Source organism: Austrofundulus limnaeus, unplaced genomic scaffold, assembly GCF_001266775.1.
Source record: "Austrofundulus limnaeus strain Quisiro unplaced genomic scaffold, Austrofundulus_limnaeus-1.0 Scaffold33, whole genome shotgun sequence".
Lineage (NCBI taxonomy): Eukaryota > Metazoa > Chordata > Actinopteri > Cyprinodontiformes > Rivulidae > Austrofundulus > Austrofundulus limnaeus.
In genome coordinates this window covers 2368703-2386129 of record NW_013952435.1, presented here as the reverse complement: position 1 = coordinate 2386129, position 17427 = coordinate 2368703, and the positions used below count along the sequence as shown (strand labels likewise).

Genomic DNA, 17427 nt, shown 5'->3' with positions numbered 1-17427 from the left:
TTAATGAATCAAAAAAAATAGTCGTTAGACTAATCGAGTAATCGTAAAAATAATCGTTAGATTAATTGAGAGAAAAATAATCGTTTAGGACAGCACTAATCTTGTGATAAGGGAAGGCTGAGAAGACCTGTCCCTCAAGTCAGGGCAAAAGGAGGACGGATTTGTGTGCCTCAGTTGGAGGAGTCTTTGAGTTTAGACAGCCTTTGTTGCGGTGCAATGACGAAAGTGGACAAGAAATTCAGCCATCGAAGGACGCAGCCCCTGAATTTGGACACAGCCTTTATTATTCGACCAGAAAATCTCTTGGATCAGCTGCCCAAATTTACTCAAAGTGGGCAAACATTAAACAGAAACAGGAATTAAACCGCTGAGTCACGTTTTTTTTTCTCTCTGTGAGCTTCACCCGTTGAGCAGCACACCTGCATGTTCTTCAGGACACACTACTCTCTGTGTACACACACTAACCTTGTCCACGGCACATAAACACAACAAAATAAAGCCACCTTGGCAGGCACTCAGTGTTCATTAAAACAGACGCGCTTATGTAACAAAAGAAATGGCTGCCTCCTCTTCGGACCGTGTTGCTTGTCTGGTAAAAGCCATTAACAGATGTAAAACCTGCCGTCTCACTCTTTGAATGCCCCACTACTACTACTAAAAAAACTATCTCCAGACAGACACGCAGGGAAATTCGTGMCGGAGCACAGCGAGCACCAGGAAAGCACAAACTGAACCGATCGCTGCCCTGCAATGCAGATTGGATCGAATAAAACGACGTTCTCTCTGATTAGGCGATCAAAATCTGAAAACAGTCACAGCGAGATATAAATAATTCCCTTCTTAATCTGTCTTTTCCATTTCAATAAATTGCCTTTGAGAACTGGAACATGCTCTGATTAATTAATTCCAGCTCATGGCCCGCCTAATCCACCAGATAAGATCTCAGCAGTGGATGAATCTGTTCCTTGACATATGGGCCTGTTAGACAGTCATACTCGCACTAAGCCCTCCCCTCCCACACACACATGCCTCCTTGGGACCAACAGGACTTGATGCATTATTAATCAGCAGTGCAGGGTTTTGTTTTTTTACGCCTGTGATTAGAAGACAGGCAGACCTCGGCCACCAGGCGTTTACAGAGCGACTCTGCGAAGGATTCAATCCAGCTGAGAGGCAGCGGCTCGGCTCACTTTTCTGATAAGAGCAATACAGAAACTGGAAATGTTTGCATACTTAACCTGTATATATTTACTTCCACTGTGTTCAATAGATGTGTGAACGGAGGTGGTGGGGGTCTGCAGGCCCTGTTTGACAGCTCATACACCAGATGGCACTGGCTGCTTGTCTCAGTGTTCATTGCAGTTACACAACACTAACCCTGGTAACTGGTACTTCTTTATTCAGCTTCATTTTTTTTGTTCTACCTTTACTGAAAGGTAATGAAGTCCTTGAAACATCTGAGGAAGAAATCTGAAGCACACCGTCTACGCTGACCCCCCATCCTATGCTCTGACCTCACCCACACTGTGCTGGCAGTGCTCCAAGTAAGTATCTGCAATGCTCCTGACTGCATGGCTGCTATGTGCAATTAAGCTACAGGAGCACGAATGTATGGAAATCCTGTCACATCAATCTTCAGCAGTGAATAAACCTTTTTAGTTCCCATTATCCTTCCCGTTTTAATTTTCTCCCAGCACCTGTGCACCGACGGTCTTCTGTCTGTGTGTCAGGATATGAAAGATCTTCTGAGACACTTGAAAGCTCAGATTTATTTTGCACCACCATTGTTTCTATAAGCATTCATTTTCACAGAGGATAAAGCAACTGTGTTGAATAAAGAACAAAGTAACTCCATCTGCTCTCTGGAACGACTCTGTGCTTCTTTAAAAAAACAAACTGTGCTTCTTTTTGCCTCCAGGTTTAGCTGCACCAGGTGATAATAACTAGCAGAATTCTGCCAGGCGTGTTTGCTGTGGTTCAGCTGAAATATAATCTGCTGGACTGACTGGATATCTGTGTGTCAGATGTACTTCTGACAATAAAGTAACAACCATGGATATGATATGATGACAAACTGTGAGAATGCAGTGTAATGGCTTTATAGTGAAAGGTTTTGCTAAATAGCTGAAAAAGCTAAAACTAGCCTAAAATAGATCTTAAAAAAGTTGCTGAAATTAGCACAAACAAACAGAAAAAGCACATCCTGGATTAAGCAGTACGAATATGAAATCATCACAAAAAGGTGGATTTTGCTGAGAAAAAGCTCAAATTAGCTAAAAAAATTGCTAAAAAAACACAAAAACAGCTGAAATTAACAGAAAGCAGCTGAAAGAAGCACAAAGGATTATACCAGGAGAAAGATAGCAGAAAAGGAGAATGATAGCTAAAAAAACAGGAAAAGAGCTAAAATAGAAACTGAAGGAAATTAGTGCAAAGGAGTTTTAACAAAACAGAACTTGAACAAAAGGTAAAAAGTACTGTAAAGATTTATGAACCTTTTAAAAAGTGTTTTAAGGATTTTGAAAGCATCTTCTTACATTTTCAATAAGAAAAATATGTCAGAAAAAGATAAATTTCTCAAAAACTAAAAATACCAAAAGTCATAGCCAGAATGTCATGAAGGAACTGAACATTTTAAAGAAATCAACCAAAAACTGTGTAACGAGATACGTGCTGAAAAATATGWGGAAGAAAAAAACTTCAAATATCACGTTTAGTGAATGAATCAGGACCAGGTCACCTGTGATGCCCAGAGGCACAACATGCTCCACTTTTCATCCTGAATATTTCATTTCTTTTTATTTTATAATCTTGTATTCATAATCTGAGAAGTTATTTTTCCAAACAGACTGGTAAATGTGTAAAGTCTTATCCATATTTTCCTTCTGCTAGCAAAATAAGTTTCAACATTTTGCCGTTGAAGGTCTAATTCAGACACCCAAAGGTACGTTTTCCAACTTATCGGACATTCTTCAGTTTCTGCACACAACAGATTTGATTTCTGTTTCCAGATTTCATTTAGAAATCTTCAAGCTTCGGAGGAAGTGCAATGATTCAGTAGATTGTCTGAGTTTCCATCAATGTAGAAACTATTTTACTTTTTTTATCCCTCGACTGAAGCTTTCACGCTGACTCTAAATGCTTTTTCCAAGTCTAAAAGATTAAACTTGACTTAAAAGATTTGTGCCYAGAAGTGGAGATTTTAACACACAATCCAAGGATCCTTTATATCATCTTAAAGCCTCAAGACYTGTGTGACAGAGCCACAGCTACAGCGCTCTTTACCAAAAGAAAAAAGCTCTTCAATCAAGAAGAGGGTCTAAAACTCTAAATAATTTCAAATTAGCTGAAAAAATGGATTTCTTGATTTAAAATAAAATGTCTTGATGACAATCAGCACTGCTGCACTTCAACTCCAAAGTATTTAATATTTCAAAAGGTAAAAAGTTTTCACCTCAGGGGACCTACTAATTTAAATGTCAACGGAGAAAAAAAACTCCTAAAACTCAACAAAGAAAATGTCAAACTAAAATTTCAAAGCATGAAATTAGGCTATAAATGTTGACTGCTGACGCTGGATTTTTTTTTAGCTTTTTTCAGAGAAAGTAGGAAAATGATTTGACTAAAAGTGACACAAATGTGATAATCTGTAAACAAGAAACACAATCCACCTCATTAGGCCAGAATAAACAGGAGATAGGTAAAAAGTCAATTAGGCTTTCTGGTGATTTGTTTTCTGCTCACCGAAAACAAGACCTGTCTAGTTTAATAGTTTTTAAACCTTTTATACACACTTCCACCTGAGGAACTGTTTTGGTCAAAAAAAGTCTTCTGCTCAACAACAATTAAAAACAAATTTAACTTACTTTATTATTATTATTTACCTTTTATTGCTAGCAGAGTCTACAAAAACATCACTGATGTTGTTAAAGAAAACAATATTGGTTATCTGTCAATAGCTGCATTTCCATTGCAAATGTGCACAAAACTTTGTCGATATTCTGTTAATGTTGAAAAAAAAAAACACAGTTTCACAATTGCAGTGTTTCCATTAAGAAAAGCTAAAGTCACGCATGAATACGTTTGTTCTCGCAATAAGTCATTACAAACATGGTGGCAATGGATGTAAACACATAGCATGCTGCTACCACGACACTAGCGCTCATCATCAGAGGAGACGTTGGCGTCTTATCGAGGCTTTCCAGCGACAAGCTCCTTATACTTGGGAGCGGCTACGTCTGCTGTGTTTTTGGGAAATTGTAGTTGGTGAGTTTACTACTTTCTTTTACAACTTCGGTGATATTACTACTACTTCTATTTCCTGTTTTCATCTTTTTTGCCAGTAGAAACCGTTGGTTCTTGATCACGTGACTCCTGTGATGCAAAAAAAGTGTTTCCATTGCTGTTTTGCAAAATACACCAATTTCGATACGGCCGAAAAACCACCTCAGCCTAGCGCAAAACCATCTTGTCGAAAAACGTACGTTTTTTTCGAAATTGACGTGTTTCCATTGAGCAAATTTGTTTTCGAAATTCTAAATTGTAAAGCGTCTTTGAGGGTCTCGAAAAGCGCTATATAAGACTAATGGATTATTATTTTATTATTAATCTGTGCATTTCATGGTCAATGGAAACACAGCTATTGACTACAGGGTCCACAGGAGGTTCTCAAGTTTTGTTTGAAACTTTACTGTAAAGTAGTTATTTGGAGCCAAAACTGTTATTTGCTTGAATCACTCATCTATTTGGTTAGCTCTGTTTAGGTTTACATCCCAGTTAGAATGACAGTTACCGTAATTAACTTTTTTAAGCTGTAAACTGCTGATACCAAAATTTACCATTTGAAATCCCTGAGAACTTTAAAGTGCACGTGACCTCAAATTTTTATTTTATGAATGCTCTTTTAGAAAGATAATATTGAAAATGTACTGCGTAAAAACAAAAATCCTATCGCTGAAATGAACAATTGAGATATTCATGTGTGAAGTAACAGGAAGTGATGTCAAAGGGGAAAGTTGCATGTGAACAGAGCAGTGTTAACATGGCTGACAACTAATAATCTGATGTTACTTTTTATCATTTTGAGCCATTATCAGAGATTGATGAAGAGTTAGAGTTTAAATATTATTTCAACAAACAATAACCAGGAAGTTCCCTTTTCTTAAAGAATTCCCCTTTGATGTCACTTCCTGTTTCATTTCAGCTGAGCCAAACTAGAAGAAAAATAWGCCAATTATGTGACAAAATGGGTAAAATTATGTGTATTATACAAARTTTCTTAAATATAAAGAGGTTTTCTTTGACTTTTTGTTTTGAAGGATATGTATGACGTCACAAGCACTTTAAAAGAAAAAATTACCAACAAATCGGTTTTGAAAAATTAGCAATCAGCCATGTCGTCGCATGATTCACCAAGAATGCAGAAACACGTTGGAATAATGCACAGAAAGTCTGCGTGTATGGTGGTCAATAATGATTTAATTCTGAGCGACAAACAAACAGGACTCGATCAGGAAGCTCTGTCGGCTTGTGGCTGACACGTCAGCGGAAAGCAGCCAATAATATACACCATGATAACATCATATGACGTGCTTATAACCAATCACAGATCAACAAATGTACTGCCCGGCCAATCACAGGGCTCTCAGCTCAAAGAGTTTCTTATCAAACAAGAGAGKTCAGTCCGTTGCGGAGTCCTGACGTCTGGGCAAACAGATTTGACAATGATCATAAGATATATGAGTACTGGACAGCGTTAAGGTGAAACAGATAGATAATTAGTCCATAACAAGCCACACCTGTGCTTTCTAAATTCTGCATTAATTAGAAAAATGAAGATGCAGCAGGATAACATTCTGTTCTGGTGGTTGGATTATGTGGGCCACCTCAGGATTTTCAGTGGCTCCCCACACGTCCACTCCATTAAAAACATTCTGGGGGCACCTTTGACYGTGAAACATAACTCTAATTAGTGTTAAAGGTGCAAAAAAAGGATTTACAATAAAACACAGTAAGCAGAGTTGCATGTTTTCCTACATCTCTGCAGAAGTGACATTCGGGGCAGAACAGAGTATCTCAGACTGCCGCAACTTCCTCTGTGAGCAGCATCTGTTATTWATGGAGCAGGACCTGAGAAGACTTCTGAGAAACTCTGACAGTGCTCCCCTTCTGTGAGTGTCTTTCCTTTGGCCTTCTACGCCTGAACACAACTCGAACTGTCAAAAAAAAAATTATGAAAATAAAAAAAACACTAAAACTGCCCGGAATATAAATGACTTGTTCCCAGCCAGCTCTGTGCYCATCTATCAGTGTGCTGTAATAACTATCTAGCCTAATCAATGGTGGTCTACTGAGAGGGCTGAAAAAGTAAAGTCTGGGGAACTGAACTCAGAGTTTTGCTCTTTTGCCTGTGTCAGCAGGTTTACACAGTGTGTTCAACAYTGAGCCTCATACACTCGTTAAAAGACTGGGACAGTGAGTGCATCAAACTCGGAGTTGAACAGAGTTCAGGAGAAGCTGAAGGAACGTGACTCGTGCAGAGCGAGCCCACTTCCTGAGAACATTTATTGTTTCAAACGCTTTGATTTTTTTTTTCCATCTTTTAGAACTTTTATAGCGATGAATGTTTTTTCTCTCCTGGATGATGCGTGATGAAACTTCTGCTCAACATGTACCAAAGGTTTATTCTTCTATGGCTTCTGAAGTCACCAGATGATGCTTCAATCAGAAAAGGCCTATAATCCCTTGGAGGAATGCATTATTTCTTGCCATCTTCCAGGCCAGAGTTTTAGACTAAGATCATCTTATTAGGGGTGCACAGATTGCTGTTTTCTGACTGATCTCTGATCTTTAAAAAGTCTGACCTGCTGATTCAGATTTTGTTCGATACTGGACAAAATTGTCTGACACTGTCAGACGTTCCRATCTTATTTTATTGAAATGCATTGAACAATACCCTTGAAACTAGAGATGCTTGGTATTGACTTTTCGCCGATATTCGATATGCCGATATTGTTCAACGCCTAATTTCCGATTCCGATATTAACCGATATTACAAACAGATATTAAGGTGACATCACACGTCTCTTATCAGGGACATTTTATCTACTTTTTGATACCCCAGTAGATGCATTCCATAGGTAAACATTGTACAAAAATAAAAACCATTTAACTGAAKTTAGTGGAAAAGTGCCATATTTAACATTTTGTCTCAAACAATAGTTTGGATCATGCTCTCCCTGAAATAATCCAGTTTGATGATGTTATCAATGGYGCACYGGTGAACGTCTCTGGACCACAAGCATTTATKAACACATTTTGGRCAAATCCAAGCATTAATTTATTGGGCTTTTGCWATCAGAATAAAAACCGATACCAAATACCAATATGTAGAGATTTTACATTTTAATGCTAATGTCGAACCGATAATATTGATTATCGGACAACCCTACTTGAAACAATTCAAACTTTTTTTAACTGGACATTAGGTAGTGCTTTTCAGACCTTTGTAGAGGTAGAGAAGCCCATCTTTTCCATCGATCTTATCTAAGGATCGTCCGATCTCTCAAAATTACAGATTTGTAACTGTTTTTATCAAATATGGGAAAAAAATGCTTGTTTTCCTATGTGATATTGTGGCACGCCGTGGTCARTATGTGTTGTGAAAGACTAGCTATKTTTAGATAGACATTCGAAATAAACAGCCAGTCGGTTTAAAATGATTCGATTTAACTCGATCAGAATGAATCTGTAATCCGACTGAGAGGGCTGGTTTATGCTGATTGATAATCTGAACGATATGCATACAAATTTAACTACTCTCAGCTACTACCACATCAAATTTGAGCTCAATTTAGTAAAAGTTTTTGGTTATATCCATTTTTGTGCTGGTAAATATCTCTATTTCCATAAAAACACAAAAACTTGCAATGAAAAAAAGTAAAATGTGAAAGATTTCAGCAACAAAGCAATAAGTGTTTTCCAACGTCRTTCCATCAATATTTACTGATCTGAGTCACGCAGCATCTGTAAAAAATAGATTTATGGTAGCTTACAGAGCAACAACCCTCAACCAATTCATCTGTGAGAAAATCCACAAAGGCTTTAAGGTTTTCTGTTTCACATTAACATTGGTCCAATGTCAGCCAAATTCGGACAATTTATTTCCGAGTTCTATGTTTCAGTTCGTTAACAGAAATGCTCCAGCCCAAGCTCATCACTGCGTGCATCAAATATTCACCGGGCCGGAGCCGTGGAGCCGTGCTGTGAGCAGCATGCTGTCAAACACACTTTGGACAGTTTGCAGAAAGTGGGCCAGTTYCTCTGAACCGCCTGTTATTTAGCCCACCTGCGGGGCGGTGAGAGTGGAAGCCACAGCAGCCGAATTAGCACACAGCCCTGCTTTCAGATGTCAGAAAGTTCCGGGCAACATCCTGCTCTCTCTGACCTGAACATCGTGTGGCCGCGCCAGCTCAGCCGTCACAACCCTGACGGCAACAAAATGACTTTAATAAAGTCCGCTAATGTTAACAATGGATCTGATTCTTCTCTTTTAATCGCTCCTGGTTTCAAATCTGGCCTTTAGTCCTCTYATGTGACATCCTGACCTAATATTAAAGTGAGCTATATGACCTCCCTAATGCTCAGCCCCCGTATCTCCCTGTCTTTATTCACCATCTTAATCCTCACCATTGGTACGCTCCTCATCACRCTGACCTTCCTCCTCCACATTCTCCCGTTTGAATGTGATTTGATTCTCCATCTTTCTCAAGGGCCCTCTTCCACCAATTGACCCCAGGCTGCTATTGTTCTCTCCTATTGTCCTCCATCCGTCACCGAAGGATTCGGTCCCACTCGGATGTTGGCGAATGAACTTGAACAAGGGCAACGACGACTTCCCATCACATCTCCCACCGGGGACTGAAGTCTTGCAGCTCCGCTCGCACAGAAAACTTGAGCCACACAACGTTAATGCGTTTATAAAATTAATTTCTTAGAGTAAATCAGAGTAAATTAGAGGTTTAGCTTTAGCGTGATTACGGAAGAGTGTCACGCCCAAAAAGCTGCCGGCACGACCCCTGCTTGATCACTGATGCTAAAGGAGGGATGAAGAAAGTCCTGTGATACCGACCACATCCTCAAATGAGCACACTAACCTGCTATGGTTTTTACCCACACACATCACACTATACTATCCACAGTAACCTAAAGCTAATTTACATTTTCCCTCTTTTATATAATCTGCTCATTACCTGAATTGCCTTGGTTGAAACMGAGAATCTTTTGACTTCTACCTGATTTTACACAATCAGATCCTTTTCAACCACCATCAGGAGATCCCAAATAGGAAGTGATTTATATTCAAATTTCTGCTACATCAGAGTCTGGTTGGCACATTTKTTTTATTACAGAAATTACCTGTTTCCCTAACAAAAGGATCACAGCAAACGAGGATTCTGCTTCAGCATCGTAATGACGACTTTAATCCTGGAGAATGTGACCAAGAAACAAACCGATTCAATTAGGTAGACTCATACTTCAAAAAATATCAAATTAAAAGGTAAAAACAGGAATTAAATGTATAATAACGAATATTTTTAGACTTTTTCCACAATGTACAAAGTAAAATTAATCCAGTTTTACTTCCGTTTTATTTGGGCATCATCTAAAAAGGGAACAAACACACAGAAATACATTTTGTGATTAAATCAGAGGCTTATATTATAAACTTCACTAACAGGATCAGTGTTTGTGTACAATGATGGATTAATCTGTTTGCTTATAAAGCAACAAATTAAGAGTTTATTTCCTTCCTTCACTCAGCATCACACTGACAAGAGGACGTTTGGAAATATTTTTATTACATTTGCTGACAGCTGACACTTGAAATCCGATAACAACTATAATAAAGGCCTCTCGCTGCACGCTGCCACTCAAAACAGACAATTACACGAGAACAGACTTAACATCCTAATTACTGGTGGAGTTAATTAAAACTGAGCAAAACTGTTGGCGCTCCATGGATTTTTCTGATGGAACGGAGGATTTGTCATGGACTAAATTCAGAAAGTTACAGTAGTTAGTTTTTTATGGCTTGTCGCCATGAAAGGTGGGTTTTCACGAGTAATTATCCGTGTGTGCTTGTGTTTGTCTGTTAGCAAAATCTTTCACGAATCACAAGATGACTTTTTTAGCCAAAAAAAAAAAAACACAAGATGAATTTTTAATTAAACTCTTAGAAAGCAATCACTGGATGCTTATCTACGACTGAATAACTCTTGGATCAAGATGGTATGCAATCTTTCAAACACAAAAAATGGTTATAGCTCAGTCAGTTTTATATTTGTTAAAGTAAAATCTGGGGTGGTAGTAGCTGAGAGTCGTCCCCAACACAAACTTCAACCACAGATTGCGCAAAACCTTTACTTAAAACTTGGGCAGGCGAGGTAGAGGGAAATGTGCATTGTTTCAAGGAATGTTACAAACAAGGAGTTAGACAAAAACTAGAGCTCAGCGGATATTTTTGGCCAATATTTGTGTATTTTTCTTGTATCGGCATCAGCTGATACGTGCAATTATTTGCTGATACAAATAATTAATTGTTGTTTTTACTGTTATAGGAATGCACCGATATCGATATCCGATACAATTATTGCCGTTATGGCCGATAACCGATATTTACCGATATTACACAAATTAAACAAATTATTTATATACAAATACACAGAAACACTTGTAAGAAAATTTAGTGTTCATTAACTGAAATCGAGACGAAACCACATAAATATTGAATAGATTAAAATGTGAAGAGTTTTGGAACCATACAACCCCAGATCTGGTTAATGAGCAGAGTTTTATTGCTTACGCTGAAGCAAGCAGAGCAGCGCTGCCTGAAACCGAAAGTTCCGGTATTTTTATACAGGGATCTTCAGTGCCTGGTACGCCCTCTACAGGCCTACGGCTGAAATGCAGACAACTCATACAGAAAATATCTTTCCTAATGAATTTATAACGGTATTTCTATGTGTTGTCATGATGTTTTGGGCATGTACCTAAAGCTATTTTAATCAGGACATTACAATAGTCAAACAATAGATTATAAAAGTCAAGCCTTAAAAAGGAAACAAAGACAAATGGTGTGGTGCTTTAAATCAGTATCTAACTAACTAATAAATCCCTTCACACGTGTCTTTTTTTGATATTGTAATTAAAACGACCAGACCTCTGACATGACTCCTTACTTCAGTTATTCCTGGCTGAACAGCAACAATATCACTATCACGATCAAACAGATACCACTCGACCAAACATTTCGCCTCCAAAAACAGAAACACAAAACTAAAAAGTGGGAAGTCAATATCGGACGTTAATATCAGCCCAGTTTTACATAACGGACAGATATTCTAAAAAATGACCTATATTAGCTGATACCGATATGTTGATATATTGTGCATCCCTAGTTACATATATTTAAATGTTCTACATTGTTATCCACTGTTAATATGTTTTGTTAATAAATTCTTCCTTTTTTGTTTAAATTAAGACTTGTGTAACAATTACTGTGTTATTTTTGTCACATAAATGGAGAAAGAAAAAGCAATCAGCTTCAAGAATTGGCAAACAAATCACACATTTCGGGGATTGGTTGTCAAAATAAAACCCGTATCAGTCGATCTCTGACAAAAACCCAGATAACATACAAGAACATAGGAAAGCTGAGCGTCCAGTTTCTTTTAGAACTTGTTAAGAAGTTTCTCGCCGCAGTGAAAAGTAACAACCGATTAGATTGTAATAGCTTTAACTCCCACTGTCTGCATCTGGTTTGTTCCTCCACAGAGTTTACAATCTAAATGCCATTGCACAAACACTTTGTGACTTCATGCCATAAAAGGAGAAGAGCTTGAAATATTAAAAGAGAGTGGGGGGGGGGGGGGGGGGGTGCGCTATAAATACAGTTACTTGTGCTTCATAATGAAACAAATGTCTGAGACAGAAGAGAGAAAGAACAACACTGTTAGTTCTGCGAGAACAGGTCAGTGTCAGACAAACTGTTCTTGTGACGCTCTTCATAAAAACACACCTGCCATTGATTTCACTCACAGACRATTCGCCCCCAACACTGATGCAAGACTGCACGTTGAGCTCGCTGTGTAAAACTGTCATTACGTTGTTGCAACACAACCACCTGCAGAGACGGAACAACGCAAAATCGCCCAATTCTAGATTACTGGCAATGTTCCTCCAAACAGAGATAAGACAGGAATGAACCCTGTAAAGCAATTTCTACCTTCTTTGAAATGTAATAAGAGAGGTGTTTGAGGAAAAAGAGACACCCGTGCGACACACGCAGGGTTGGTAGAAGATGTAAATCAGAGTGCCTGACTTGTGTGACCTGCTCAACAGCTACTGCAGATGAAAACGCCGCTCTCACTCTGCTTCTCTCACACAACGTCTTTATCGGCTGCCTCTCATTGACCGGACCTTTTCACGCACCACCTATCTTATCTTCAGTCAATCTTCCTGCAAACTCACGCCAGTCTGGTTGAAGTGASAAGCGGCCCAGCTCAAAGGAACAGCTTCCTCCTCGTTTAGATTTCTGGCAGGTTTTGACATTTGACRAGAGTCCCGGCTGCCCTCGAGGAGGGGGACGAGTCGCGGGCTGAATCGAGGAGTCCGTGCTCGAACGGTGCTGCACGGAGCCGTGACCCGTCAGACCCCGCGAGGAGCTGCAGCTAAACCGAAGGATGCCAAGAAAGTGGCAGAAGGAGGGAAGGGAGCGGGCTGTCGGCTTTGGCAGGGAGGAGACAAGCGTACTTCACTGCAGCAATGCAGGAGCACAAGAGCAGGGCGTATAGAAAAAAAAACTGATACAGGGGAAAGTGTTAACAGCACAGAACACATATCAGACAAGAAGCAYTCGGAGAGTGCAAACCTCCGCCAAGACCAATTTCCCCCTCCTGTAAGAGTTAATGCGCAAAAGCAGAGATGGAAACACATTCGCCGAATAAGTTCTAATGTAGCAAACATTTAAACAGGCAGTATGCACGGGATTTCTTCTTGGTGGAGTCCAATGTGGAAAAAAAATGTCAGACTCGTCACCTGACGTTATTCATGGTCAAACTGGTGTKGGATTAAGCTCCTAAGTTTTCATCAGTCACATTTCACCATGTAAAACATCTGTTTTATCCCCTTGTATGAGTTTGTAATGGTTTGACTCTCTTTATAAAGTGCTTCCTGGCTCCCCCCGTCTCCAAACTTTGAGGCCCGGTAGCTCTCTGTTTACAAGCCTAGTAGAGACAAACTGTTTTGATTGGTTGTTTCGGAAATGTGGTGTGTTTGAGGAAATGGGGAAAAATAGGTTTCATGGTGCAGTCGCGCACTTCCTGGTCACAAAACGTTCTGTAAATGTGCATATTATGGCAAAAAATTATTCATCATTAAATCTGGTTTTAACATTACTTTTATAAAGTTTGAAGTCCGTGCTGTCCAATCCAGCTCACTGTTTTTTTACAGAAGCCCTGTGAAAGCATCACAGCTTTGCCAATCTCGGAGGATTAAAAGAAAAAAATTCCTGTATCCGCAACGTGATCTGGAACATCACCAAAATGTAAAGGTGTGTTATTTGGCCCAGTATCCACATGTGGTAAAAATGTCATGACAATCAGTCCAMAAGTTTTTGAGTAATGTTGTCCACAGACAGAATGACAGACAGATGGACATACGCGACCGAAAACATYACCTCCTTGGCGGAGGTAATAATAAAGTAATATATGTTTACAGGCTCCTCCAACAGAACAAATGTTTAGTCTATCTCTTGTTATGACAGTATCATCCTCAGCCTGAAGAAGCAAGAAGACCTGTGAAGGCACTAACTCCCTGCTGAGCCCCTCCTGCCCCCTGAACAAACAGCTCTCTCAGGAGGAAACACAARRATTCACRCTCAGGACTATCGACTCTCTGCTGCTTCATTCACTTGTGAACAAGACCTTCAACCCATAGCGGGTGTTTTTACTATCGAACAGCGGATGTAACGTATACATTCCCAGTGTCCTCACTCACCATCCTCCCCCTCCCGAAGCCTCTCCGAGCAGGAAAATGTAAACACAGTCCGAGGGAAGCCGCCCACGCCCTGCGCAAACCCCACTCTGACTCTCTGTTTCACAAAACCCAATGACACATAGGTACACGCAGCTCAAACACCAGACGTACAGCCCAACAACAGCACAAACACGCAGACGGGAGGAGGCGGCGAGATAATGCCCCGCTAATCCACAGAGCACGGACAGCGAGCACTCATTGAGCAAATATCCTGTTCTCATCATAAAAGTTTCATCCAGTGTAAGTTGGTCGGTGGGCCGAGTGCATTTCCTGGAGGAAAAATGCACACTCCTGACCTTGAGCTGATCTTTTCATCGTAATGCGTCTGCTTTATTGGATTTGGGTGGCTGTTACTCACAGGAATACCAAGCTGCGGTCTGACGTTTTTTTCTTTTTTGTGTTTTTTTTTTTTCTGAGTTGGAAGACGAGACAAAGGACAAAGTGGTAACAGTGAGCCGTGGCCCTGCAGGACCTCAGAGCCGTCTCTCACGCTCAGACGCCTCAGGCTGAGAAACATCGCAACAGTGCTGATCCTCCAGTCATAACTTACAGACTTTTACACGTTTCAGCAGCCTTTAAATGACCACACTAAAGCAAAGTACTCAAAACAGCTGGCGACATACCAATAAAAGACACGGGTTCGGATATCCAGGTGGTCGATACCCATCGATCCAACTCCAATCTAAATGTTGACCTTATAATGATGAAACATTTTCCAAACTGACCTTTACGAAGGACTTTGACAAGTGCAGCAGGGGATTAAGATGTCCGAAAAAGCTGACAAAGCTGAAGCTCCTAGTTGTCGATTGTCAACGAGGCAGATATTAACAAAGAATAACCACACGTCAGTGGGAGCATGGATTCTTTAGGGTTGTTAGGCAGCTTACAAATCAAAAACCTAAAGACTTAAAGGAGTCATTTTTGTGTTTTCCTAAAGCTGCACACATCCAGACATGCAGAAACACTAACCTGTGGAGACAGGGTGCTGGTAGGCTGGGTGAAGAGTGTGGAGTGGGCTGCTGACCGGAGGCCGTGTGCTCTCCTGACAGTCTGACGGGTGAAAGTAGCAGGCAGTACATCCTGCTGAAGCAAACACACACATATGTTCCAGGTAAGAAGAAATAAACACAGCAAACAGATTATAGGAAAGTCCAAAGCTATTTTAAAAGCGATGCGCACTCAGGGTCTACGGCGCATCGCTGCGAGCTGAAAGGAGGCTTAAAATAAACGACACATAAAAGCAACAGTTGAGCTTTGTTTGCTATTTCGGTCACAAATACTCGGTGATTTGTCTCCTGTAGTGATCCAAAGCTGAGTGTGCAACACAAGCATTGAGTGAAATGATCTGCATGTTTAAAGAAACACGCGAGTCAGCTGACACTCTGAGATGAAAGGGAATGCAGCTGCTCTCTCAGAACCAGGATAATCAGTAATTTATGGAGTCGCCTCGAGAACAAGTTAAAAACATGACTGTGTGCAAAACACAAGCTTTGTAAGACTGTTTAAAACAAATAAACGAACATGTTGGCTGCTTCTCACCTTAAGAGAGACTGCATGAGGGTCGTGTCTTGGCCCCAGATAAGCAAGTAAGAGTGGGAATCTTAAGCTCCTTTTCCAATAGTGCCACTTAGTTTATTGTCGGTACGGTTTGGTACGGTTCCAAGCCATTTCCATTAGGCCAGATTCATGGAACCAGCCCTTATTTTAGTACCTACTTCATTATGGTTCCGAGTGGTCTCAGTCGACACCAAAATGCGACGTCAGAACACTGTTTGTCACTGATTGGCTAGGGGGTGGAGTCATTGGTTGCATCTGAGCTGCCTTTACAACAACTCGAGGCGCCATTTTTTCCAATTGTAGTGACATTAGTCATGTTTCCATCCAAGTTTAATTCAAATTTTTAAAATTTCAGAACTTTTTCGGCAAATGTGTTTCCATCTCTCATTTTGCGCATTAACTTTTTTCGAAAACCCCAAAAACAACCTCCACCAACCGCCCAAAACACACCCACTGGAACTGGACTCGAACGTCAATGGAAAAGCAACCGAACCGACCCGTTCCGACACTGACCGTTCCGACACTACTCTAAGTGGCACTACTGAAAAATGGGCATTACCATCTCATGATTATGAGTTTTGAGGCCACGAAATCGATTTAAAATCAATTTTTTATTCGAAACTGATAATGTGAGCCTGGACATTGTCGTAATCCCAAAGTGCTTCATCTTATTTTTGCAAACTTTGCACACAGTGTAGCTCATGTCCAACTCAAACTCATTCAGTAAAACCAAAATGAGCCAAAATCTTTGCCTTCAATGAAGACGGGTCCGGTTGAATCTCTCTGCAATTCTGCAGTTTTTTTCTTTGTTTTGGTGCTTTCTGCGCATGCATACCTTCCAGAATCGGCTGAGTGGGGATGTAGTTACAAAATGCAGGCTGACAGTGATTGCCACTGGATTTTAAATCGATTCTGAACTGTCGTAAATAGATTTTTTTTGGTTTACCCCTAGTAGCAATCTTTARGCTCGCTATACACACCACAAGACAGACATCAGTTCAACCACGTGATTACCGCGTGATCACGTGGTTGTTTCCATGTTCCTTTTTGCACACACCTTTCATAGCCCTTGAGATAGTCCTGTTAAACCCCTCCCACTGCGGTATACSTCACTGCACGAGGGGAAAACCAAAATCCAATATCTGTTGACATTTGTCCACAAAWCTGTCCCAGTTATAACTCCAGASTTTTTGTTAGACAGACTCCTCCATGTACAAAATCTGTTTTAAGATAACATAAGATATAATTTATTGTCCCTTAAGGGAAACTTGTTGCGGGCATAAGTGCAGCGACTGYAAGACATACAAACAAATAACAATAAAACCAGAAACGTCACGGTGCAAACATATTTCAACTAATAGTACAGCTGAACTCAAACATGGCATCTGAAACTAAGGACAATGAAATTGCACTAAAATGAAAACCATTGCGCGCATTGATACAACACAACTTTGATGTTTTATCTCCATCCATAAGTTTTTGGCTGTTTGACTGTCTTTATCTGCTTCCAGGTACAATAGTCACGTAATTGAAGGAAAAATCAAAGTCTGAACACTTTCAGCATTAACCACCACTTCCACAAACTTCTGACCAATGACAGTGTAAGTTCTTAAGCAGAGGGAAGTGAAAAGTTCTTCGGACGGTTTGTGACAAGAAGAGGTGGAAGACTCCAAGCTGCGAACAAAACGATGCGATTTTCGTCATGCAACTACGACAATGAGAGTCAATTTCTGCAGTTTGGAGGGAGTATATAGAGGCTTTTAATCAGCTTTA

The 17427-nt window shown here is 40.1% G+C and overlaps 1 protein-coding gene across 3 annotated transcripts in view; it reads right to left on the bottom strand.

Moving 5' to 3' along the window:
* Nucleotides 1-17427, bottom strand: part of mcu (mitochondrial calcium uniporter) — a 72610-nt gene that overhangs the window by 20762 nt on the left and 34421 nt on the right. The window contains exon 2 of one of the 3 annotated variants that reach the window (XM_014006005.1): nt 15067-15180. The exons of 1 other annotated variant lie outside the window; for it this stretch is intronic. In XM_014006005.1, coding sequence (XP_013861459.1) covers nt 15067-15180 — 114 coding nt within the window. The remainder of the gene's footprint in view (nt 1-15066; nt 15181-17427) is intronic. One more of the 3 variants, XM_014006006.1, reaches the window with a different exon arrangement.